Source organism: Mus caroli, unplaced genomic scaffold (genome assembly GCF_978045245.1).
Source record: "Mus caroli unplaced genomic scaffold, Mus_caroli_1 scaffold_3, whole genome shotgun sequence".
NCBI classification, from domain to species: domain Eukaryota; kingdom Metazoa; phylum Chordata; class Mammalia; order Rodentia; family Muridae; genus Mus; species Mus caroli.
The window spans coordinates 74,139,292-74,164,876 of NW_028227258.1; the positions used below are offsets into that span (position 1 = coordinate 74,139,292).

Consider the following 25,585-nt stretch of genomic DNA (forward strand, 5'->3'; position numbering starts at 1 on the left):
CACCATGTGGTTGCTGGGATTTGAATTCAGGACCTCCAGAAGAGCAGTTAGTGCTCTTATCCGCTGAGCCATTTCTCCACCCCTGCTTAATATTCTTATATCTACTAGGTCTGAAAACACACTGCTTTTATTCTGAACAGATGTAAATTGTCTGAGTATTACAGGGTGACTCATGCCGCTAACCCTTCGTTCTGCACGTTAGCTTTCTGTCACTGTGCTGGAAGCCTCAGGTGATATGCTGGAGGGTACTAGGTTATTTTCACTCAGGGTCTCAGGCTTCAGTCCGTGGTTGCTTTGCTTTTGGGCCTGTGAGCATCTGTTTGCTGCGTTACTGCTGGACCGTGTGTCATGGGACTGCAGCAGAGGAAGCGAAGAGAAAAGAAGGCTATGGGATCCTGTGGGATTACACCACCATTGACCTTTGTTCCTTCCAGGAAACTCCACCTCCCAATAGTTCCTCTATCTCCTGTCCGAGTCTTTAACACAGGGATCAGCAAGAGACACTTACTGAAATAGAGAATTTTGAAAATGGAAGTTTATTGAGGGTTGTGGGAGATTTAACAAACATAGGAAAGGAGTGGTCTCTAATCCTAGAACTAAGAGTTGCTGCTTTGAACATAGATGTTGAGGAATGGGGACGTTTGGTGTAAGCTTCTGGGTACCAGGCAGTGTCATATAAGGGAGCACACGAACAGAGTCAAAGTGACTTGTCAAGACAACCTTTTTTTGCAAAACAGGTGCCCTAGAACCTCAGCTAGACAGCATGCAATGCCAAGATGGCCTCTGTCTTTCATCCTTAACTGGAGTAGTGACTTGTATCTTTTTTTTTAAGATTTTATTTATTATATGTAAGTACACTGTAGCTGTCTTCAGACACATCAGAAGAGGGCATTAAATCTCATTTCGGATGGTTGTGAGCCACCATGTGGTTGCTGGGATTTGAACTCAGGACCTTTGGAAGAGCAGTCAGTGCTCTTATGAGCCATCTTTCTAGCCCAAGAATACAGCTCTTAACCTAGTTCATTCCCAATTTTGTAGCATCTTATTTATTTATTTATTTATTTGACAGCATCTCACTATATAGTTCTAGCTGTCCTGGAACTTAGTACATAGACCAGAGTAGCTTTGAACTCATAGAGATTCACCTGCCTCTACCTCCTGAGTCCTGGGATTAAAGGTGTATGCTACCATGCCCAGCAACAAGTAGCTCATGGAGCATGTTTGTAGTCAGACTGCCTGTGATTCTTGAGTACAGGCAGTCCTGTACTGCAGGACTGCACATGACCAGGCAGCCCCCTGAAACTGTACAGCAGAGAGGAAAGGGAGTGGAGGGTCGGGGAGGAGGGGAAGCAGGGGAGAGGATGGCCTGGTCTGTGAAGGGATGTGGCTTTTGATCTAATAGCACTGCCTTTCCTCCCTGTTCACGTCAGAGGTTGTTGTGTCTGAAGAACAGGTCAGGTCTGTCTAAGGGCACTGGAGAGGTGATGTGGGAGTTACACAGGGAAGCAGCTAAGGGAGCAGGGCACAGCAGGAGAGAATGTGCATCCTTTGTCACCTTCTCTCAGGCAATAACTCTCTGCCTGGATGGTACTCATGAGGGAGCTGCAGGGACTGTTGGTGACCCAGAGGGTAGGCCCTTGAATAGATCTGGGCTGGTCCGTCTGAGGGGCTTTGGTGCAGCATCGGCCTTTTCCATGCACTTTGCTTTGTCTTGTCTTCATTATGCCCTCAGTCATTTGTTTTCTGTTCTGACTATAGGATTACTACAGTGGTGGCTACTATCCTGCACCGGACCCGGCTCTGGTCCCTCCCCAGGAAATTGCCCCTGATGCCTCTTTCATTGATGATGAAGCAGTGAGTTACAAATGTATTACTTACTTCTCTGTTGCTGTGAGACAATACCATGACAAAAACAACCTATAGAAGGCGTATTTGAGCTTATAGTTCCAAAGGGATGAGAGACCATTGCAGTGGGATAGGGCTATTCCATGCATAGGGTCAAGCAGCTTGCATGGCAGTAGGGACAGGTGGGAAGTTGAGAGCTCACATCTCCATTCACACACAGGAAGCAGAGAACAGAGAAAGTGGGGCAAGGCTATATAAACTCTCACAGCCCAGCACCAGTGTTCCAGCAGACTGGACCATCTCCCCAAACAGTGCCACCAGCTACGGACTGTGTTCAAATATCTGAGCCTATGGGAAACACTTCTTCTTTAAACCACCACAAAGGCAAAATAGCTTTCTATTTTCTGTGCTAGGGATCAAGCACAAGACCTGTGCTTGTTAGTCAGGTAGTAGACTACAGAGCCCTATCCTAAGCCCATAAGTGATATGTAAGCACACTGTAGCTGTCTTCAGACACACCAGAAGAGGGCATCAGATCTCATTTCGGATGGTTGTGAGCCACCATGTGGTTGCTGAGATTTGAACTCAGGACCTTTGGAAGAGCAGTCAGTGCTCTTAACGGAGCCATCTCTCCAGCCTGCCTTTCTATTTTTTTAAATTTAAGATTTATTTTATTTTTAGTTATGTATATCTTTATGTGTCTGTGTCAGGGTAAGTGCACATAAGTGTAGGTCGCTGCGGAGACCAGCGGAGTCAGGCCCCTTTGGAGCTGCTGTGGATGCTGGAGACTAAATTCATCCTCTGTCAGAGCAGCACTCACTCTTGGCAGAGTCTCTTCAGCCCATCAATGGCCATTTTTGATACCAGGTTTCAAATCTGAAGTTACAAGATTTGATATGTGGCCAGACTGGTTTTGAATTTGCAAGTTTTATGTTCTGTCTTCTGACTGCTGGGATTATGGGGAGTTTACTTTTATTATTTTATTTATTGTTTGTTTATTTGTTTGTTTGTTTGTTTTGAGGCAGTTTTTCTGTGTAGCCTTGGCTGTCCTGGAACTCACTGTGTATACCCAGGCTGGCCTTGAACTCAGTAATCCACTTGCTTCTGCTTCTTGAGTGCTGGGACGAAAGGCGTGCACCACCACGCCCGGCGGAAGTTTATTTTTAATTAAAAAGAATTTTACTACATCTTAATTTTTTGTTGTACGTATAACATATAGACACATTGTCTTAGCCTTTTTATTGTTGTGATAAAATACCATGAACAAAACCAAACCAAAACAAAGCTGTGGAAGGAAAGGGTTTCTTTCTTCTTTCCAGCTGTAGTCTGTATTATTCAGGGAAGGCAAGGCAAGGTAGGAACCTGAAGACCAGCGCTGACACAGAGGCCATGGAAAAGCACTGCATCCTGCTGTGCTGCTCATGGCCTGCCTGCATAGCCTGCCTTGTAGCACCCAGGACCACAGCCACAGTGAGCCTCTCACATCAGTCACCAATCAGAAAGTGTACCCCAGGCTTGCCCACAGACTGATCTAGTGGGGGTATCTTCTCAACTGAGGTTTCCTTTTCCCAAATGACTCTAGCTTGTGTTAAGTTGATCTAAAACTAATTAACAAACAAACAAAACCCCAACAATAGTTTGTGTAATAGCAGTTAAGTTTTTCCTTATGAAAGAAAGTTTGGGGCAGGCCAGGGCTGGTATCACAGCTCCACAAAATGGTTTCTGCTGAGTTGTGCTGCTATCTCTATGCTGTTGTCTTGGTTCTCATGCTGGCAGCTGGAATGTTTGCCATCCCATCTGTGTGGGCTCTCCGCAGGATGGAGAACACAGGAGAGACATTTCCAGTCTCCTTTGAGGACTTCTCAAACTCCCTAGGGTACTTGCCCTTGTGACTAGGCAAGAGTCTGCTCTCATGACCAGATCTGTTTTCAGTGAGGCTCATAGCTTAGTTTTTTAGTTGAGTGATCATCTGGCTGAATTACTGGTTGATTTACACTGAAGAAAGGGAGAATGTGTTTTTGAGTATTACCTTAAGGCAAGTGCAGCGCCATGGCTTCTCAGCTCAAGCAGCAGCTAACAATTCCCTGAGTAACCATGGTAGTTCCTTGTACAGGCCCCACCAGCTCCTGGGTCTCACGGAAGCTGATCAGTGCTCCCGGTGATCTGGATTTCTTCCTCCTTTTTTCCTTCTGTTTCCTCTCCTTCCCTACCCAGAGGTTCTGGCCTCAAAAGTCATGGCAGTTCTCCTGCCTTGCCCTCCTCACTGTAGGGATTACAGGTATGTACCTACCATGCCCAGATGGCGGTTGTCCTGTCCCGTCTTTTCCTTTTCCTTTTCCTATTTGTTAACTCCCCTGCCCCCTTTCTTCCAGAGATCAAAAGAACAGGAGTTTTATAAGAGAATTCTTTGACCTTTTTTTTTTCTTTTTTCTTTTTTTCGAGACAAGGTTTCTCTGTGTAGCCCTGGCTGTCCTGGAACTCACTTTGTAGACCAGGCTGGCCTCGAACTCAGAAATCTGCCTGCCTCTGCTTCCCGAGTGCTGGGATTAAAGGTGTGCGCCACCACGCCCGGCATTCTTTGGCCTTTTGAGGCTCCCTTACTATCCACCCAATTTTCTCTTCTTCATGAATTCTTTGGGGTGGAATTTGATGATGGCTGATACCAATCCAGTGAGAAAGACAAGGTGGAAAGAGAACTGCTGGGTTGTCTGTTTTTTGTCTGTCTTTGAGGGTGACCTTGAACTCGTGTGTAGCCAAGGATTACCTTGATTCTCCCATTTCTGCCTCCAGAATGCTGAGATGACACATGTGTGCCATACAGGGCTGGGGAGATGAACCAGGGCTTAGTACACACTTAATGTAAGTACATTAGTGAATCACATCCCCAGTCCTGAAAGAATTTTTAGAGGAGAAATCTTAGAGTTTTTCCCCTCTCCCCTTTATTTTTTGAGACAGGGTCTTGCTATGATTCTTCATGCTTCATTGGGCTTAGGAGGTGGGTACAAGGCAGTTGCTAAGCCTCGTGATTTGAGTTTTACTTACATTGTGAAAAAAGGGAAGCAATTCCCACAAGCTGTTCTCTGATTTCTGCCTGTGTGCCTTGATCTGAGTGTGTGTTGTCTTTGTCTCTGTCTCTCTCAGTCTCTCTCTCTTTCACACAAATAAAATGCAATAAAAAAGAAAAAGTGACACCAAGTAACAACAAAATCAAACAGAAAGCAAACAAACTTCTGAACATGAAGGCTTCTGTCTCTGCCTCCCAAGTAGCTGGGGCTACAGGCCAGACTCAGTTTACCCTCAGTTCCTTTAAAAAAAAAAGCCACACCCACCTACCTTTGATTTTATTTATTTTTATTTTATGCGTTTGGGTGTTTTGCCTGTATGTTTGTGTACCATATACATGCAAGTGTACATGGAAACCAGAAGAGGGCTTCAGTTACCTGGAACTGGAGTTAGATAGTTGTAAGCCATCATTTGGGTGCTGGGACTGGACCCTGCAGCCAGTGCTTTTTAGCTGCTGAGCCATTTCTCCAGCCCCTGACTCTCAATAAGTTTGTTTTGTTTTGAAGACAGAGTGTCTCTGTATAGCCCTGGCTGTCCTAGAACTTGATTTGTAGACCAGGCTGGCCTCAAACTCACAGAGATCCATCTGCTTCTGTTGGTTAAAGGTGTGCATCACCATCCCCTGGCCTACCCTCATTTCTTTATTCTTTTTTTCCCCCCGAGACAGGGTTTCTCTGTGTATCCCTGGCTGTCCTGGAACTCACTCTGTAGAGCAGGCTGGCCTGGAAATCAGAAATCTTCCTGCCTCTGCTTCCCAAGTGCTGGGATTAAAGGCAAGCAGCACCACCACTGCCCACCCTTCTCTCTCTCTCTCTCTCTCTCTCTCTCTCTCTCTCTCTCTCTCTTTCTTTCTTTCTTTCTATATATTTATTATATGGAAGTACGCAGTCGCTGTCTTCAGACACTCCAGAAGAGGGCATCAGACCTCATTATGGATGGTTGTGACTCACCATGTGGTTTCTGGGATTTGAATTCAGGACCTCCAGAAGAGCAGTTAGTACTCTTAACCGCTGAGCCATCTCTCCAGCCCCCTACCCTCATTTTGAAAGTTGTAATCCTAATCCTTGGGAGACTGAGGCAGGAGGATTTTGAGTTTGAGGCTTCATGGTTGTGTCCAAAACAGAAATGAAGAATAGACCTTTCAGGCAAGCAGTCTTCTGGTTTGCACTTATGGATTTCCACAAATATTCTTGGCCACCCTGGCTCTGACTCCAGGAGACCTCCTGAGCAGCAGCCCTCACCTGGCTCCATGGGAGCCGGTAGACATCTATTTCACAGAGAGAAACCAAGGGCACAGAGCCCTAGCACTGCTCTAGGCTAGCGGCGGGTCCTTAGCAGTGTCTCCTGCTCTCCTCACCCACTTCCCAGACACCTGCACTCCTGTTTTGATGACTTTTATTTTTCAGTTTAAGCGGCTGCAGGGCAAGAGGAACCGAGGGAGAGAGGAAATCAACTTTGTGGAGATCAAAGGTGATGACCAACTCAGTGGGGCTCAGCAGTGGATGACCAAGTCACTGACAGAAGAGAAAACCATGAAGTCCTTCAGCAAAGTAAGTGTGAAAGACCATTTGGATGGCCTACTTGGAAGGCCTGCACCTCATCTGACCTACTGTGATCTAAATATACCTCTATATTTAGCAAATACTATTGCCCATGGGAATGAAGTGTACACCAAGCTGCATGGCAACAACGCTTGCCTTCCGGACCTTTACAGAATTTAACAGCTATCCGGCTGCTGGTGCGCTCTGGTTGTTGAGAATGAACGATTGGTCGGTTTCCCAGCTGCTGTGTACGTCTCTTCCCACCGATCAGCCAGCATCTACAGATGCTCTCTAATCACACCAGTCTCCATGCTACTGATGTGGGAGCTGGCTCAGCCTGTCTTTGGGGAGTGGGCACAGCAGATCTTCAGAGGTTCTAGGCCCTGGATCCCAAGCATGCTGCTCTTCTTTTGCTACTTTTCCATAGATTGTTGTAGCTAACCTCTGTCTCTGGTTGTTCTTGTTTCCCACACCAAGGGCCGTCCCTGTGCTCATTTTCTTCAGTCAGTATGCTGAAAGTCTCTTCACTTAGCAACTGAGTAGTATGGATACTTATGAGCTGGCCATGGGTGGGGTAGCTGGATATGAGCTGCATGCCAGCAACACCAAGGTCGAGGTTTTATGACACCCCACCACCACCAACTTGGCTTTTCTTTGTTCTATGGTCACAGATGGCCTTCCAGGCCCCCATCATTTATTTTAACTGAATGTTGGCGGTCATACAGGATGGAGCAAAGGATTGTGGTTAGAGCAGCATAGATCTATCATTGTTTACTGGAAAAACCACTTAGGAGAAAGGGCTTTGCTAGGTTGGGCTTGAGAGGCATCATCACAGGCAGCTGCCGGTGTGTGCTTACTGTGGGAGGCATGAACGTCCGTGTGTTATCACCTTCAGTTGTAACATTACAATTACAGTTGTAATGCATTGAGTAGAAGCGTTAGAGTTGGTCTTTTCCCAGCTTCAGGGTGTTGTCCCATTTCATTTTGTTGAGCTTGCTTTTTAAGAGAAGAAAGGATAGAGTCCCCTCTCTCCCCAAGAAGTTGACAGCAGAATTGGGATGAGGTTTAAGGACACTTGAGTGTAAATGATTACAGTGCAAATTGATTACATAAGTGCTGAGGAGACTCTGGGGAGGAGTTCTGAGAGTTGGGTGGGGCTGGCGAGAAAGCTTCTAGCCCGAGACAGCTCTGGCAGAGGACAGAAAAACCACACAATGAAAGCTCAGACCAGTATAGATCTTGACAGTAAATCGTTTGCATCAACGTGTGGTTTGGAGTTGAATGTAGTTACTGATGGAGGTTGGAAGATAGATCGAGGAAGAAGGAGCTTGTGAACTTTGTTGTCCCAGGGAAGTGGTTGACATGTCATAGGATAGGACAGTACAGATTCGGCCAAAGATGATGGATGGATGAGGGTTTAGTAAGTGGTAGGTAGGAGCCAGACCAGACATTTGCCCAGGCTGGAGAGAAGAGGACAGAAATGAAGAAGGTTTAAGAGGCAGATGGATAGGAAGTCTGGAGAGAGGTCAGCAGATCACATGCCTGTGGTATAAAAGCTGTCCTAGACTCACTACAAGCCAGTGTCCACAGGCCGAGCCTGGAGCTCAGGCTAGAAGGAGAGTGGGGTTATCAAAGAGACTAACTCCTGCCCTGACCTCAAAGAGTAGCCAGTCTGCTGGGGATTAATGGGCTGCTTCTAGCAAGCATTCTCATTTTAGATTTGTTTTTCATAATGGCTCTAATAAAATGTTAGCTTTATAAATATACAGACACAAAAGCAGCTCCAAGTTCCCTTGTTCTCCCTAAAGATTTGGGCTGTATGTCTAATGCCTTGGTTTGTCAGCTTTATACTGTCTAGGCATATGAGAGATTTATGTCTTTCCATCTGTGAATTAAGGACTGCTTTTTGTTTTTCTTTTTACTTTCTCTTGTAGAAGAAAGGTGAACAGCCAACTGGCCAGCAGCGGAGGAAACACCAGATCACATATCTGATTCATCAGGTGAGGATGCTCAGGGCTCACAGCATTCCATAAACTTGGGAATGGGAGGGGAGTTAATGTGACCAGAGCCAGGCACCACCCTTTTGGTAGGCCTGCTCTCTTGTTCTCCATGTGGCCACTAGGGGGAGGCTGTGTTCTTAATATCATTCCCCCCTGCCTCTGGTTCACAGGAGTCTAGTCAGGTATTTATCATGTTATGTAAGAGGGAAGCTTTTTATAGGATTCTTTTGGGTTTTATAAGGCAGGATTTCAAGCATTCCAGGCCTAGGATGACTTTGAACTTCTGATTCCCTTGGGTCTGCCCCTTGAGTGCTGAAATTTATGGGCACGTGTCTCTCTGGTTTCTAAGGTGCTAGGGATAGAACTGAGTGCTTCCTGCAAGAACTCTACCATCTGAGCTCCATCCTTTTTGGTTTTTTTTGTTTGTTTGTTTTTCGAGACAGGGTTTCTCTGTATAGCCCTGGCTGTCCTGGAACTCACTTTGTAGACCAGGCTGGCCTTGAACTCAGAAATCCGCCTGCCTCTGTCTCCCGAGTGCTGGGATTAAAGGCCTGCGCCACCACGCCTGGCTGCTCCATCCTTTTTATTCTCTTTTTTTTTTTTTTTTGGTTTTTCGAGACAGGGTTTCTCTGTGTAGCCCTGGCTGTCCTGGCACTCACTTTGTAGACCAGGCTGGCCTCGAACTCAGAAATCCGCCTGCCTCTGCCTCCCGAGTGCTGGGATTAAAGGCGTGCGCCACCACGCCCGGCCCATCCTTTTTATTAAAGTTGATAATACATTTTATTTATTGTTTGTGTGTCTGTATTTACATAGATGTGTACCACAATGTGAGTATAGCGGTCAGGACAAATTTCACTGTTTTTGTTGTTGTTGTTTCTGTTCACCATGCAGGTCCCAGGGGTTGAACTCAGCTATATCAGGCTTGGTGGCTGGCACCTCTACTCACTGAGCCATCTTGCTAGTCCCCCAGAAGGCTTTTTCAATAGCAACTTTATCTGTTTTATTTAAAAAAAAAAAAAACAAAAAACCTCTGGGTCTGGGATGTTCAGTGGTACAGTGTGAGCTTAGCGTGTCCAAAGGCTGTGGGTGTGATTCCTAGTCTGTGTGCCCACTGTGACTCTCCCAACCCCTCCTTTGTGTTGTAGGCTAAGGAGCGGGAGCTGGAGTTGAAGAACACCTGGTCAGAAAACAAGCTCAGTCGCCGGCAGACCCAAGCCAAATACGGATTCTAGGGCCCAGGGACTGATGGCCCAGGATCTCCGTTGGCATAGAGGCCCAGCCCCAGCTTCACCTCCAGGACCCCAGCTGCTCTAAGTCCAGGACCTCTACCCTGAGGACTCAGCCCTCAGCTCTGGGAGAAGGAACATATTTGATAGATTTTTCTTAAGTTAGAAAATGCAGCTCCTTTCTGTGCTGGGCTGGAAAGACTGGAGCGCTGCCCCGAGGATCTACGGCCTTGGTTGGGAGTTGTGCTCCTTGTCGGGCGTGATGAGATGGTGAACTCCCACCATTTTTTTTTTTTTTTTTTAAAACAGGGATGTCTGTTGAAATAAAACATTGAGTGTGACAGATGCTGCCTACAAGGTGTCTGGATCTCAGTTGAGCTTGTGCAGAGGTCCTGCCACGCACCCCAGGGGCTTCTCTGTGTTTTGCCTCCTCCTCTGACCACCCAGGACCTGTTGGTGGCTTATCTGCGACAGGATGATATCAGGCGTTTGATCCCAAGTGCAGAGTATTGCTGGTCTCGGGTGTCTCAAGATGGACTTGTCAGTGTGGGTGTGGTGTGGCATGTCTGTGATTTTAGCAATCAGGAGTTCAGGGCCAGCCTGAGTTACAAGACCCTACCTTTAAAACACAAAGAAAAAGAAGCAGTAGATATAAAGGGACACCCAGCAGGTTGTGGCAAAAAACCTGTCCCCAGAGTAGATCAAATTTACATTGAGGTCAAGGGCATGGACTGGTTTGGAGTAAGTTGTGTTCATCACATGGCTAATTTGCAAGCTAGGCATCGAAGTTGAAGGCTAGAGAGCTCTCCATGGAGACGTCAAAATCTCTGTGTGAGGGAGGAATATGGAAGGGAATACAGGCTTAGGAGCTGTAGGGTACTATGTGCACACCAGGAACAATATGCAGTGCAGTATCTTCCTTTCAGTTCAGGCAGGGCTCAAGTAGGGAATATCACAAAGTGTACAGCGTGCATGAGTCAGCTGCCAGGGATCTGACAGAGCCCTACCTGCTCTCCAGGAATGGCGTGATAAAGACTCCAGAGCCTGTCAGTTCCAGGCAGAGGAGCTATGCAGGGCACCGGCTTTGGCCCACTGCAGATGGGGAATACCTGGTAGGGTTTAGTAGTGTTCAGCGTACCTCCACAGGCAAGCCTATGGCCAGAGGAACAGTTTGGAGAGGTTGTGGTGGGACCAGGGTCCAGTAGACTGAGACATCTCAGTTTCTGGTTCTGTGTGCAGAGGTAAGTTGAGGCGTCTGTTTCTCATTAAGTACATTGTAGGGTTTCATCACTTACAGGAAAACTACCAGCTTATCTGAAATCTGACCTACTTCGGGTTGGAGCCAGACAGGGCTCTGAGTCCCACAGGGACTGTAGTTGTTCCGATGTGTACATCCAGCCATTCTCAGCAGGGAGCATCAGCTATATCCTGCTGTCCACTGAGGTTCAGGGCCAGGACTGAGGTCCGCCTCCCATTGGGGATCCTGAGAGCCCTTTGTGCCAGGTGCTCTCTGGGCCTGGCATACTCTAGGTGCAGCTCTTCCCATCTGTGTTGTCACCACCCTGTCTGTTGAGTAGCTTCTCTTCAGAGTCTGTACTGTGATGTAGTAGGAAGTGCCTTACCCTGCAGGGAAGCAGGAGGTGGACCTTTTACCTTCAGTGCTCAAGGGGTCTGCATCTACCTTTTAAAAAAAATGTGTTTTGAGATAGTCACTACAGCAATTGGGTTGGTCTGGAGTTTACTGTATAGCCGAGGCTGACCAAACCTAAATCTTGTATCCTAAGAGCTGGGATTATAGGCATGTACCACTATGCCCCCCCTCTAGAAAAACATTTTTAAAAATTTTGCCAGATTGGAGAGATGACTCAGGTTAAAAGAGCCCTGGCTGACCTTTTGGAAGACCTGAGTTCAATTCCCAGCACCTTCAGACATACACACCAGCAAAATATCCATACACATAGAGTATAAAAGATTTATGCAGATGTACCTGCATGTATTCATGTGTGCATGCCAGGTGCCCATGGAAGTCAGGATAGGAATCAAGATCCCTGGAACTGGAGTTAAGGATGGTTGTTATCTACCATGTGTGGGTGCCAGGAACCAAACCCCAGGTCCTCTGCAAGGACAAGTGCTCTTACCTGCTAAGCCGCCTCACCAGCTCCTAGCCACATTTTTTGAAAGTCACTCTTTAATCCTACCAAAGATGACATTTTATTTGGTGGTTGGAATTTCTTTTTTTTTGTTTTTTGAGACAGGGTTTCTCTGTATAGTCCTGGCTGTCCTGGAACTCACTCTGTAGACCAGGCTGGCCTCAAACTCAGAAATCCGCCTGCCTCTGCCTCCCGAGTGCCGGGATTAAAGGCATGCGCCACCACGCCCGGCTTGTGGTTGGAATTTCTTAGTCACCAAGAGAAATGCTGGCACGTGTGTTAGTTCATACCTATTATTTCTGAACTTTAAAGGTAGAGGCAGGAGGATTACCATAAATTTAAGGCCTACAGTGTGAGACTTAGTCTCAAAATTCAAAAGGTAGGCCAGGTATGGTGGCACACTAATCTCAGTATTTGGAAGGCAGGGACAGGTGGATCGCTGATTTCCAGGCCACCTAGGGCTACTTGGTGAGACCCTTTCTAAAAGGCATGGGGTCGAGAAAAGGAGAAAAGAAAATAGGCCTCCTCTGATGAACAGGAAGAGAAGACAGATAATGGATCAGAGAGATAGCTGTAGAAATGATGTGTGCTTAAAACTGGACTAACAGCAACGGTCAAGGGGGAAAAGGAGAGAAGCACACAAGCATCCTATCTTAGCCCTTGGAAGGCAGAGGAAGGAGGTTTATGGGTTCGAGGCCAGCTTGGGTTCTAGATCCTCAAAACAAACCATCAGTGTCCTTGAAGATAAAGGTGTACTGTCACTGGCCAGGACAAGAGTGGAAGAGACTGACGTGGCTGAAGATCTGACTCAAACTGCAGAAAGATGGAGAACTTTGAGTGAGGGCTTCTCTCTATCCAGCTCCTCCCTGCTGTTGGCCGACATGGCACGGGGCCCAGGAAAGTGGCTGGGTTTGGTTTTAGCTTGCATTTGGGGGAGGACCATATAGAGGTAGCTAAGGATGATCAGCCCTTTTGAGTGCATCTGTGGAGGGATCACTGCTTCCCACTCTCTCATCCTCGAGGCAGGTACAAGTGGCAATACTGAAACTTTCTGCTGTATTCCCCCAAGGGGCAGGGAATGGCAGTCGTGTGAGGATCAGTCACTGGCGAAAGGTTGGGTCTGGAGGACAGCTGGATCTACAGTGTGAACAGTCTGACTGTTGGCAGATGTGAGAGCAGGCCGGGCCAGAGGGCCTGGGCCGGGGAGAAGTGCTATCTTAGTCTCTCTTCCTGTTGATGGGATAAAATATTCTGACAAAAGCATCAGCTGGGAGAGAGGGTTTTTATTTTTTGTTTTTTTCCTAGCTCACACTTTAAGCATGTCACGGCAGGGAAGTCAAGGCAACAGGAGAGTGTCAGATACCATGACCAAGGCAACTCTTACAAAGACAACATTTTATTGGAGCTGACTTAGAGTTCAGAGGGCCAGTCCATTATTTTCATTTGTTTTGTTTTTTTGTTTTTGAGACAGGACCCAAAAAGCACATGTTACCTTAAATGAGCTGTAGTAGAATCAGGGTAACAGCTGTGTGGGGAGCTACACAGAGAGAGGAACAGTGGCAAAGGCCACCTCCAGAGACTTGGGTGACTCTGGAGTCTCAGAAAGCCTCCAGTGAGATGAAAGTGGGACCTAGCACAGACTGCTCCCGGGCTAGGACTCTAGAGGAGTTTAGCTCTAGGGCAGGAAGCCAGCCCTGAAGTGAGTCTGGGCAGAGAAGGGAGAAAGGCCTATAGAATGGGGCAGGGAGGGGGATGGGCTCCTGAGTGAGGTAAGGACTTAAGCTGCCTCCTCTGAGGGCTCACAGATTGCTAAGGCACCCTTCTCCCAAGTCCTGAGTTGCCCGTCTCTATAGGCACCCACTCCTGTGCCCGGGCTGCCCATCCAGCCTACCCCAGCTAAGGGAGAAGCACTTGGCAAAGGGAGTCCGTGTCCTTGTCCTCATGGTTTTTAACTTTCAGCCAAAAGATCAATAACTTTGCCTAAGTGTCTTTGACCCTCTAGACCCCTATGAGCGACAGTGGGAGAGAGAAAAGAGCTGGGGAGGAGCTGGAAGGACATAGATTCCCGAGGAGGGAGATTGTTGCTAATGATTTATTAGCCAGACAAGGACCAACAAACAAATCCTAACATCTGTTCTCACCAAAACATTTCTCAGACAACAGCAGCCATTGGATCGGGGCCCAGATGCGAAGGCTCAGAGTGCCAAGGCTTCCTAAAGTCCAGTTTCTTCAGGAGGAAAAACCAGGGCACAGGAGGCAGGATGGCTTCCCTAGTACATACAGTTCCTTGCCTTGGTTCCTGGTGACTTTCAGAAGGGAGCAGTGTGTGTGTGTGTGTATGTATGTGTGTATGCAAGTATGCGGGTGTGTGTATGCAAGTATGCGGGTGTGTGTATGCATGTGTGTGTGTGTATTCCTGTGTGTATGTGTGTATAATCATGTGTGTGTATGTGTGTGTGTATGCATGCATGAATGCCTGTGTGTGCGTGTGTATGTGTGTGTGTGTTTGTGTGTATACATGCATGTGTGTGTATGCATCTGTGTGTGTATGCATGTGTGTGTATGCAAGCAAGTGTGTGTATTCGTGTGTGTATGTGTATATGTGTGTGTGTATGCATGCGTGTGTGTGTGTGTGTGGTATGTGTGTTGTTATGAGGAAGCACAGATCCCACATTTGGTCCTCTGACTTCCAGGCTGCTTTAGAGCAAGGAAGGCAGACTTGTTAAGGGGACAGGGAAAGGTGGAGTGCAGGGAGGTCCCAGTGCAGAACTCTGGAGAGCAACCAGCTTCTTAGCTGAGGAAATCTCTCTGTCCCTTGTGGAGAAGTGAGGATTCAGAGGACGGATGGGGAATGCTGAAGAAGGGTTTCAATCCTTGACCTTGGCCCAGGCTTTCTCCTTCTCTGGCTTGTTTCTTGATTTGCATAATGAGAGAACTGGACTTAATTGATAGGAGAGAAAGAAACGCTGCTCACCCTTCCTTCCCGCACCCACAGCAGACGCCACTCATCCGTCACCTTCTCTTTTCTGCTGAGCTTAGATCTGACCTTAATATCCTTCCAATGCTGCACGCCAGGCAGCCGAGACCAATGGATTGGAGCTGGCACGCGGGGTGACACCTCCTCGCCATCCGTGTAGCAGATGAATCTTTGCTCACCTGTAGTCTATCCCACCTGCCTTCCCTAAGAGAGGACCCAGGGGTCTGTGAAGGTCTCAGGACACAAAATGCCCCAAGCTACCCTCCCAGATCAGACTTACCCCTAATGAGGCCTGATGGGGAGCCATGAGTGCTCTCTGTCTAGAAAGGGCAAGCCTCTAGGGCCAGAGGGGCTCATGATGAAGGACAGGGTCTTACTCTGCCACACAGTCCTCCGAGTGCAGCTCTGGACCATCTGTCCTCTGCAGACAGAAGGACTGCCCTGGGTCATACCCTCTGCCTCTTTGGCAGAGCTACAGTCTCTAGGAGAAGGTATACGGTCTTAACCCTTTGTCCTCCAGAGCGGATTTAGGTTCCCACCCATCCCTCTGCCTCTCCTCCCTTCCCCCTCCCTCCCTGAGGCAGTTGCTTCATGCCAAGCACTGGGCCAGTACTTTAGAGATAGCTGAGTATCCCCCAGGGCTGCCTCTAGTGAATCAGGCTCTGCAGGAAGGGGAGATAGAAGAAAAAAAGAGCAATGGGAGTCTGGGCTGACCAGGAGCCTGGCAAGGGTGTGTTGGGAGGTCAGGCCAGGGAAGGCTTTGCAGGGGGAAGGGCACGTGGTCTTGAGTGGGGTTAAGGGTTGCCAGGCAGCAGGAGGGCAGGCTTGTAGGGACTGCTGTGGGCAGGACTGACTTGGTAGCCTTTGGTGAGTTTGGAGAAATATGGTGTGGGTGCTTGAAGTGGGGCTGACGAAGTGGGACCTCGCCTCAGTATGGAAGAGCTGGAGGGCCAGGCAGCTGTCTCACAGAGCCCATTTTGGCTTCCCAGGGGAAGAACAGGTCAAAGCTGACAAGCCTGGTACTAGGAAGGCAGTTAAGCCACTCAGCGAAATCACAGTGTGGCTCAGACATAGAGCTTGTCTAGCACGTACCAAGCCCCAAGTTTGATCCCACACACTGTAGGAGCACACAGTGGTAATCCCAGAACTCGGGAGGTAGAGGCAATTGACATTATTGACAGAGACTGAAGCAAAGGGGATGGAGATGTTTAGGGACCCCACATTTCTGGCTGGATAGCTGGGTGCTGGGGGTTAATCAATCAGGGTGTGGAACACAGGACACTGTGCGTGGTGCATGTGTGTGTGTGTGTATGTGTGTGTGCGCGCGCGCGCCCACACAGGGGGTGAGTGAGGTTGGTTCAATTGATGTTGGAGTGGCTTTGGAACCCTGGCAGAGCCTGGATGGACCCAGGGTTAAGAAGGCTGGTAGGGTACAGGTGAGCTGGACTGGTGAGGGCCAAGCAGGGACCTTTGGTGACAGCAGAGAGGAAGCCTGAAGTAGGACCTGAGGCGGTACAAGGGAAAGAGTCTGACTCCTTTAATAGTAATACCACATTCAGACATGACTGAAACTCTGTGGGGAAACTGTGAGGGTGAGCACACAGTGTGGCAGCCTCTTCCTCTGAGCCCATTGGCAGTCACGCTCTCCAGGGAGCTGGGTCAGTGTCACATGTGTGTGAGGAAGGCCTTACCAATGAGAGGCAGCCTGGGATGGAGAGTGGTTGAAGGAAACCTGAAGTAAGGGCAGGTAGGGCTTGACAAAGCTGAGTCCACGTGAATGTCCAGGAAGAGCCTCAGGCCTGGAGCTGGGCAAAGGTTTTCAGCAGCGTGGAACACTCCATCTCGCTTCAGCCCGCTGACCTTCACCTTGCCCGATATTCAGGAGGGGCTCCCTTTTTCTGCTTGCCTCCTTGAGCTTATCTTTCCCTGTACCTCCCTTACCTGGCCTCTTGAGATAGGCCTGGACCAGCACTTTCGGAGGATGGGGTGTCCAATGGGCGCCGTTCCCGATGGCCCTTCCACCTCAGCATAGATATTACTAGGAGCGTCCCCAGGGCTGCCCCGCCCCATGGCATAGAAGGCTATGGGTTCATCGGGCTCCTGGTAGATGGGGTTAATGGGTGGGGCCTGATGAGGTCGTGAAGCAGGACTTGTATAGACTTCAGGAGGAAGCTGAGGCTTGGCGGGGATGGGCGGCCTGGGTCTGGATGCCTGGGATGTCTAGGGGGAGAAGGCAAGACCAGGGAAGAGAATTAATGAGAACTGTGAAGACAGGGTCTAAGGCCAGGCCCATCTCAGCCTGAGCCTCTACCTATGAGAGCCTGGCTTCTTCCTCTGTCCTGGGTCCGCTTCTCCAGGCCCTGACACCCCAACACCCCCCATCCCACAGGTTGAGTTGACCAATACAGTACCTCCTTGTGTTGGGAGGCCCATACTTTCTCTGTGTGTCCTGAGGCCTGGGCCTGGCCCTGTTGGAGGAGCAGGCTGAGCTGGGTGTCTGGGTCCTGTCTTTTGCTTCCAGAGTCTGAATCAGCCCTTAGGGAAAGTCCAGCAGGCTCAGCTGTCTACAGGAAAAGAAGGAGACCTGAAGGGTTGGGGCGGGATGGGGGCATCAGGTGATCCCGGAACAGCAATTAGGTCGGAGAGGATGGGAGTGACTGGGGAAGAAGTGCGCTGTGGGCTGGGCTCTCTGTGAGAGAGGCGGGGTGGAGGCGTTGAGGGGGCCTGGAGACTGTGGACAGAAACAAACTCTTCTCACCAGTGTGTCTAACAAAGAACTATCTGGAATTCAGGGCTAAGACAGTCTCATTTGTACTCATGGTTGCAAAACTAGGAGGCTTTAGGCTTTTAGAGTTTTTGCCTTCAAAGCAATCGGTCTGGGGACCAACCTCTATGATTGCTGGATCTTTTTTCTTCAGGTTCAAGAAGCTTAATATATGAAGACAGGAGCTACATGTTTAGGGGTAGAGACCACCACAGGAGAGACGAACCTTCCCTTCTAGCTATCCCACAGTAGTTATGTTTTTAGCTCAGCATTAAGGCCTGCTTCACGAAGGGCTCCATGTGCCCTCCACTTCTGGAGACCTACGATCTACTCAAGGCTTCCTAGATCCAAATGAGAATTCTTTCTCCGGTGTCCATCCTGTACTTCACCTCTCCTTGAGAAAGCACTAGGTTCACCCTGCTGCCCAAACAGCAGGAAGGTCAGCTTCAATACCTCACCCTTCTCCATCCAACCAACCCAAGCTGTGCTTTGCCCACCGCCTGTGGCTCACATCTTCTCTGAGGCCACACGCAGCCAGCACCACCAATCAGGTGCACACACCTCCCCACTGGTTCCCACTCTCACCATTCTGCAGCCTCTTTGCCCAGTCTCTCTAGCCCATGCCAGGGCTTCCTGCTCTAGAAGGATCCAGACCTTCAAGCTTGATTGTGCTGGGCCTAGTTCCTGTTCTGACCTTTGTTCCCGACTGGATCCAGTCCTGTGGACTCTAGTGGCCTTTTCTCCTGGGGATCTGGCGCCTGAAACTGTAGTCTGGAGCTGGACAAGCCCCTCCAGCTACTTCTGAGCCCCCAGCTTCCAACTTGACACCTCAGCCTACAAATGTTTCCACACCTGGCTCAGACAGGCTCCTTCTCTAGCCTTCATCTAGACGTCTTTCCGTTCCTCATTTGTTCTGCAAAGACCCTGCTCCACTTTCTAAACAGCCAGCAGGCCCTCTCTTACTCCTTCAACCTCCCTGTGCTAGCCATCAAAGGCTTGGCTGAAACACTGACATAGTGGCTGTCTTCATCTCTAGTGGCCTTGTTTGGCCCTGGCCACCCATCACCTTCTGAAACATTGTAGCCATCTTCATCTCCTGCCGCCTGGTCAGGCCCTCACCACCCTGTCAGGTGAGATTGTTGCTTCTAAGTCCCCAGTGTAATCAAATCTTATTCAGAATAAAACCTTAGAGCCTTGTGAGAGCCACAGGGCCCCCTTAAGTCACGTCACCCTTCTGACCTCACTTCCGACCTCTCCATCCATCAGTCATCCAGTGAGGCTGCTTCTTCACTGCTCAGTCTTCAGACACATCAAACATCCTCCCATCTCAGGGCCTTTGCCCCTGCTGTAACTTCCAACCCAAATGCTTTCCCTCCAGCCGTCTGCACCGCTCCCTCTTACACCATCCAGGCCTCTGTTCAGATGTCCCCCACCTTCTCTGCTGTCCCTGTGTGACATACTGCCTACCCTGTTGCTCTCCATCTCTGCTTGGCTTCCTTCCTAGCATGCATCCTTTCTGTTATCAGTGTGCTCTCTGTATCACTTATGGCATCTGCCTTGTCCTAGAATAGATGCCGCACGAAGGCCAGGAGATAAATATGGGTATATTTGTCACTGTTTATTTCTTCGGTATTTAACCTCTGGCTCAACACACAATGGTCTTAAGTGTCTGCACTTTTTGAAAGTGGAGGTCCCCTGAGAGCTTCTCTTAAGCTAAGTAGCATACACCACCGCCACCACACATGATCATCCCACCACTGGATTGTCTGCCATTGCTACTTGTAGTAGGGTTTATGAGCGAGATGTCCATCTGTCTGGGGACCTCTCCCACTCACCCCTGCTTTGGAGACTCAGTAAACTTCACTTAATTTGACTGCCTCTCTGCTGCCTCTCGTTACTCTGCTGTTTGTGGCTGGTCTGGTCGTGAAAGGAGACCTTTTTAGAAGAGGTGTGGGTAAGCCAGTGTGGCCAGTCATGGATTGGGATGAGAAAGGCAGAGAGGCCAGTAACTTGGACCTGGTGGGGATGCAGTGGCAGCGACACTTAGTTATGGGATTTGGGTAAAGGGCTCACCTGTCGAGCGAGGGGTTCGGTGAGTATCTCTCCGTAGGGGCTGAGGGGGCACTCTGTGTAATGTTGAAGCAGGTCCTGAAGCTGCGCATGGGCACTGTCTTCACCCAGCACCACGTGGCGCCCATCCCCTAGCTGAGCGAGGAGGAAGTGACGGCAGCAGGTCTGGCTCCTGGAGGGGCCACTTTGAGTCAGACTTGCCATTTCTTCCCCCACCAGGCTGAGGAGGGGAAGAACCCTGAGCCCTCCTTGGAGAGAGTGGGTAAGCACAGGGGCTTGCCCCTTAGCAGGAAGCCCGCCTCCAGCTGGTCAACAAGGACTGCCCCTCACCTGTAGGACAGCACGAAGGTCACAGCACTCTCGCTGAAGCGCACCAGATAGCATCCTAGAGGCTGGGGCTGTAGCAGCCTCTCGGCTTCCCTGGAGAGAAAGTGTAGGGCTGGTTTTGACTCTTACGACCGACCTCGGTTCTGTCTCCTCTCTTAAGGGACCCCTCACCTCCACCCCAAGCAAGCCTACCAAGACTAAATGAAGACGAGGGGACAGGGGTCCTACTCAAAAGACCCTGGGCTTCATCTGCAGGGTAGCATGGAGGGGGAGCTGCAGCAGCAACAGACATGGTAGTTAAAGAAATAGAGTTTAGAAGTCGAAAGCTGGAGATAATGAGAGAGAAAAGGATTGAGAAATGGAGAATCCGGCTGGAGATAAGAGCACTGACTGCTCTTCCAGAGGTCCCGAGTTCAATTCCCAGCAACCACAACCATCTGCAATGGGATCTGATGCCCTCTTCTGGTGTGTTTAAATAAGTAAACCTTTAAAAAAGAGAGCGAGGAAATGGAGGAGAGAGCTGAGAGAGACGGAGGCCTGGGAAACTAGAGTCCTCGCTGTCAGGATTTCCCTGACTGACTCAGGACCTTGTGCCTTCCTCTGTGACTCACCTTCTGGTGATGAAGCCATGGAACCAAAGAGGGGCAGTCTTGAGCAAGAGCCAGTGGGCCTGGGTCTTCTGGACCCATGCTCTGGTCTCGGCTTGCAATGACAGGTCACCTTTCCCAGGCACCTCTTCTGCCCTGTCGGCATTCCCTAGGACCCAGGCAGCTCCTGGGGCTGAGGCAGAGGCCTGGACATGAGAAGTCAGGGACAGAAGCGGCCATGATTAGAGGACTTCTGACCCCAAGCTGCCTCCTGTTTATCCTCATTCCAGCCCCTCCCCCAGTCTATTTTAGGGGGAGAATGCCCAGAAAGTCCTTTCCAAGGCCACTGACTTAAATTCCTTCTGTATCTTCCATACAGGCCCCAGAGGGCAGGAGATGGTACAGGAAGTCACCTCAGGCCAGGGGAGGGTGACTTCATCTCTAATAAAGGAGACTGAGCTGGTGGGTGAGAGGAAAGGGGACTGAAGAAAGATCTGGAATGCTCTGGGCAAATGGACGTGCTGGCACAGCATGTAGACAGTTGCATTTGGTGTCAGTGTACTGTGTCCTGGTCCCCTGATGACTGGGCCTGAGATTTTTTCAGGGCCAGAGGAACTGAGGGGAAGTGGGTAGCTATGTACAGGAGGAAGGAACTCCCCACTCCCTGCTTCCGGTCCCCAGCTTGCATCTTGACATGGGTTCATGCGCACGCCCTCATCCTCGAGAGGATGGAGGTGGATGTGGCAGCTGCACCCACCTAGGTTTCTACTCACCACCGTGTGGGTCGCTCTGGGGCTGAGCTGAACCCCCTGTTCCTTCAGAGCCTGCATGCTGGGCCTGCTCCCACAATTCAAGTCCTGGCATCTCCCCTGGGTCAGGTTCATTGGCTGGAAGGTGCTGAAGGTTGATGAAGTAGCTTCATGATTCCCTGTTGGCACAAGGGAGGCTGCTGGGGTTTCCCAGAGGCAGGCCATCTTTCCCTCCCTTCTGTACTTCAGGCTCTTAAACATCTTCAAAGGGGCTTTTCCCAACAGGGACAGTCATGAGGACAGGAGAAGTGCAAGTGTGTACCAGGGAGGTAGCGGGTGGGAATCCCAGGGATAGGAATAAGGAGTCAAGGTGTTTTAAAGGGACTGGTGGCAAGAGAAGGGTTGTCAGTAAAGGGAGAACCCTGGGGTCTAGGCTGAGGCTCTGAGGCCTGGAAGCCCCGTAGACAGGTAGTCCCTTAGGCCAGGCCTTCCCTTGATCTAGACTCCTCCGTCTTTCACCCTCCCGTTCTAGGCTCCTAAAAATCTCTTGGGATCCTGTCCCCTGCCCTCAGGGATGCAGAGATGTGGATCCCCAGAGATAGAGCAGAAGCAGTGGACACTAAGGCAGCTCTGGCTTGGGTCAACTGCTTAGCTGTGAAGTGGAGGCTGAGGCTCAGGAAGGGCCTCAGCCTTACACGTACCTTTACACGTACCTTGGGGGCATGGCTGGGCCAAGCAGAACTCCATAGAAGCAGGTGTGGGTGCTCTCAAAGGAGGTGCACACTCGGCAGCTGCTCATCTCTCCTCTCCCTCCTTCCCCCAGGGACAGGAAATGTCGCTTTACCCACCTCCTTTGTCTCGAAAAGGACCCACGTCATGGAAAGTGCAGTAAGACACCGGTCCTGCCTCTGGAAGCCAGGCACTTGGGGTAGTGGTGGGTTACTCTGTTAGGTGTGAGATGTTCTTGCTATCTGACTTTTGTCCCCTTCTCCAAAAGCATTACAAGGCTTCTCAGAGATTCATACTCAGAAGTTTGCATTGAGAAGATACCTGAGGCGAGTGGGGCAGAGCTGCAACAGGAAGGATGTGGGTCAGACCTCTGGAAGGACTTTTGTGTATATACCTATATGTGTGTGTGCTTGTTCAACGTATGTGTTATACCGTGGGTGCACTTGCCTATATGTGTAACAAGGAAACTAAAGGTTGAGGCAAGTGGCTTCCCCAACCATTCTCCACCTTATTGAGAGAAGGTCTTTTGCTGAGCCTTGAGCTCATAATTTCAGCTAGGCTGGTAGGTCAGTTAAACTGGCAGGACAGTTAACCCCCTGGGATTCACTCATCTCCTCTTAAACCAGCACTGGGGCCACAGACATGTGCACACCGAGGTTCCTATCTCAGGCCCAAATGCTTGTATAGCAGGGACTTTGCTCACGGAGCCATTGCTCCAGATGCTGGGGACTCTGTTAGCTATGTGGGACCCAGGAGACCTGGGTTAGAGAGGAGGAGCCTGATGTCCATCTTTGAGCAAATGGTGGATTTAGATTAGGGCAATACTAAGCAACCTTAGGGGATTCTCTAACTAAACAGGTCACTGCTAGAAATGGCAGGATTGGCTGCTGGGGTCGACTTTGAGCTATCTCACAGCTTTGTCCATTGTGTGCTTCCAAGCAAGTAGTTGCTATCTTGGGAGGCTGAGGAGCTTGTAAGAGGTAGGACTTGCATGCCAGAGGCAGGGTACACTGGACAGGCAGGGTCTTCTGCATCTTTTGGCATCTACCCAGGAAACCAGATTCTATGACCCACATCATAGTACTTAACAGTATTTAGAAATGCAAAAGACAGCATATCTTTTATCCTAGGCCCAGCACTCAGAAGGCAGAGGCAGGGGGATATCTGAGTTTGAGGGCAGCGTGGTTTACAGAGTGAGTTCTAGCGCTGCTAGGGCTATATAGAAAAAAAAACGTGTCTTGGAAAACAAACAAACAAACAAACAACAAAGACCACATCACAAGAGCCAACACCAGACATAGCCATGGTGATAAAGGCATCCTGGTGCTGGCATGAAAGGAGAGGGTTATGCCAGTGCAAGAGAGCAGAGACCATGGAAAGAAGCTCACAGAGCTATGTCCCCTTCATTTTTGACAAAGGAGACAAAAGCATATAGGCATACATTTTTCTTAGCCTACTTTAGTAAGTGTTCAACCTTCCCTCTAGCCCACCATTCACCAGAGGGAGTGGGAAAGAAAGGTTATTAGGGCATGGGGAAAGTGGACCTGTTTAGAAGTCGTTCTTTGGGGGTGATTCCAATCTCCATTGTCAGGATATCAGCAGTGCAGTCCAGTGGCAAACACCAAACACGAATCAGCATCTGCCCTCCATCCATTCAGCAATCACCACCACTCATGAATCAGCAACTGAAGCTCAATCCCGAAGAATCCGAAAGGGTTGCCAACCTGCCAGAGGCCGAGGAAATGGCAAGAAGCTGCAGGAACCTCAGGACAAGTCCTTTGGTGAGTTTCTTTTTATGACGTCACCACAGGCAGAGCTCAGCAATGCAATATAGGGCAAACCAATACATGCGTGTTGTCAGCAAAGAATAGTGAGGCAGAGCAAAGCAAAGCAATGTTCTAGCTCCCACTGTCGGGGGGGGGGTCATATTTACATCCCTTCATCACGCATCCTTTCACCTGTGTCTGCTTCAGCAAAACATTCTTTCACATGTCTGTCTAGCAAAACATCCTTTCACCCGTGTGCCCTAGCAAAACATCATTTGACATCACTGACTTTCCAGTGAAACCAAAAGTTTCCACTTCAAAAGCATGTGGTGAAAAGAATCCTATGCAACAAACTGCGCTGGCAAAGTTAAATATCCACGTGCAAAATAATAAAATTAGATTTACATCTCTCCTTTTGAACACAAATCGATTCAAATTGGATCCAAGGCCTTAATTTAAGAATGGAAACGTCTAGAAGAAAACATAAGGAATCCTCTGCAAGACACTGGGGTCGGCAAGGACTTTCTGAGCAGAATACCAAGGTGACAGGAACTCGTCCTGAGCGTTAAAGATGGCACAACACACAAATAAAGAGTTTCTATACAGTAAAAGGAACTACTAGAAGCTGGGCATGGCTGTACCAACCCCTTGAGGAACACACAGATCTCAATGAGTTCAAAGCCAGCTGGTTTACATATATCAAACACAAAACAAAACAAAAATCAACCCCCCCCACACACACAAAACAAACCACCAAGGGACTTATATATCCAGGATTCACAATGAACTGCAGGAATTACATATCAAGGAAAGAAAGCTACCAGTCAACAAAGGGGCAGTAAGTTGACTAGAGAGTTTTCTGAAGAAATACAATGGACAATAATTGCTTTTAAAGATGTTCGGTATCCCTAGTCATCAGGGAAATGCAGTTTAAAACTACTCTGAGACACGTCTTGGCTCCAGTCATGGCTGTCATCAAGAGCGTGGAGGATGTGGTAAGGACGGGGAGGGAAAGGGACTCTTACTCACTGTTGGTAGGACTGCAAATTAATACAGTCATTGTGGAAATCAGTTTAGAGAGTCCTCAAAAACACCAAAAAAAACCCCACCCCAGAACTACCATATAATTCAGCTATCTCACTCCTGGGCACACACCCAGGGGGCGCCATCCCCTGCTGTGAAGATATTAGCATCCTCATGTTTACTGCTGCTACTCCATGGGGACCCCCTTGTGATGGTGTGTATATGCTTGGCCCAGGGAGTGGCACTATTAGGAGGTGTGGCCTTGTTGAAGTAGGTTTGTCACTGTGGGCATGGGCTTTGATACCCTCCTCCTAGCTGCCTGGAAGTCAGTCTTCTCCTGTTTGCCTTCGAAACAAATGTAGAATTCTCAGTTCCTCCTACACCATGCCTGTCTGGATGCTGCCATGCTCCTGCCTTGATTACAATGGACTGAACCTCTGAACCTGTAAGTCAGCCCCAATTAAATGTTGTCCTTATAAGAATTGCCTTGGTCATGATGTCTGTTCACGGCAGTAAAACCTGAACTGAGACACCCCTAAACATCACAGCTATTGCCAAATCTATTGGTGTTCTCTACAACTTGATGGTAAGGCTCTATAACTGTTCAACACTTATTTCTGGCATTAAACATGGAGAAGTTGATTGGATGCCCAAGTAGAAGCTGGACCCCTATTGACTTTCATGCATAATACTAGAATATAATCTGCATACTACTGGAGGAGAAAGGCCATTCTAGTATCAATCAGCTACAAACCCTGTGACCTTCAG

General features: G+C 49.1%; 2 protein-coding genes across 5 annotated transcripts in view; one reads left to right on the plus strand and one right to left on the minus strand.

Moving 5' to 3' along the window:
* The window catches only part of Prcc (proline rich mitotic checkpoint control factor), a 28,435-nt gene extending 18,417 nt beyond the window's left edge, over positions 1-10,018 (plus strand). The window contains exons 4-7 of the mRNA XM_085835783.1: positions 1,759-1,854; positions 6,315-6,458; positions 8,384-8,449; positions 9,595-10,018. Coding sequence (XP_085691909.1) covers positions 1,759-1,854; positions 6,315-6,458; positions 8,384-8,449; positions 9,595-9,681 — 393 coding nt within the window. The 3' untranslated portion in view covers positions 9,682-10,018. The remainder of the gene's footprint in view (positions 1-1,758; positions 1,855-6,314; positions 6,459-8,383; positions 8,450-9,594) is intronic.
* Positions 10,019-16,398: 6,380 nt separating this feature from the next.
* Sh2d2a (SH2 domain containing 2A) lies at positions 16,399-22,101 on the minus strand. Of its 4 annotated transcripts, none has more exons than XM_021158925.2 (7): positions 22,013-22,101; positions 21,324-21,478; positions 20,575-20,756; positions 19,967-20,056; positions 19,640-19,808; positions 17,238-17,366; positions 16,399-17,022 (listed from the first exon to the last, which is right to left on the minus strand). In XM_021158925.2, the coding sequence occupies exons 1-7, from the start codon at positions 22,044-22,046 to the stop codon at positions 16,681-16,683; spliced, it is 1,101 nt and encodes a 366-aa protein (XP_021014584.1). In that variant the 5' UTR covers positions 22,047-22,101; the 3' UTR covers positions 16,399-16,680. The 4 variants fall into 4 exon arrangements, with proteins under 4 accessions (XP_021014584.1, XP_085691462.1, XP_021014583.1 ...); XM_085835336.1 differs by having other exon boundaries at positions 16,399-17,013; positions 17,214-17,366; XM_021158924.2 differs by having other exon boundaries at positions 17,214-17,366.
* Between the last annotated feature and the right edge of the window lie 3,484 nt (positions 22,102-25,585).

Bases quoted from the DNA above. Each gene is read 5' to 3' on its own strand.
- Sh2d2a (XM_085835335.1), bottom strand. From the start codon at position 22,046: ATGGAGTTCTGCTTGGCCCAGCCATGCCCCCAAG. The intron at 19,857-19,966 runs GTGAGGGGCAGT...TCCCCTCCTCAG, and splicing joins ACCTTCGTGCTGTCCTACAG to CCTGGTGGGGGAAGAAATGG. The intron at 17,023-17,237 runs GTATGGGCCTCC...TTCTCCCCCTAG, and splicing joins CCTCAGGACACACAGAGAAA to ACATCCCAGGCATCCAGACC.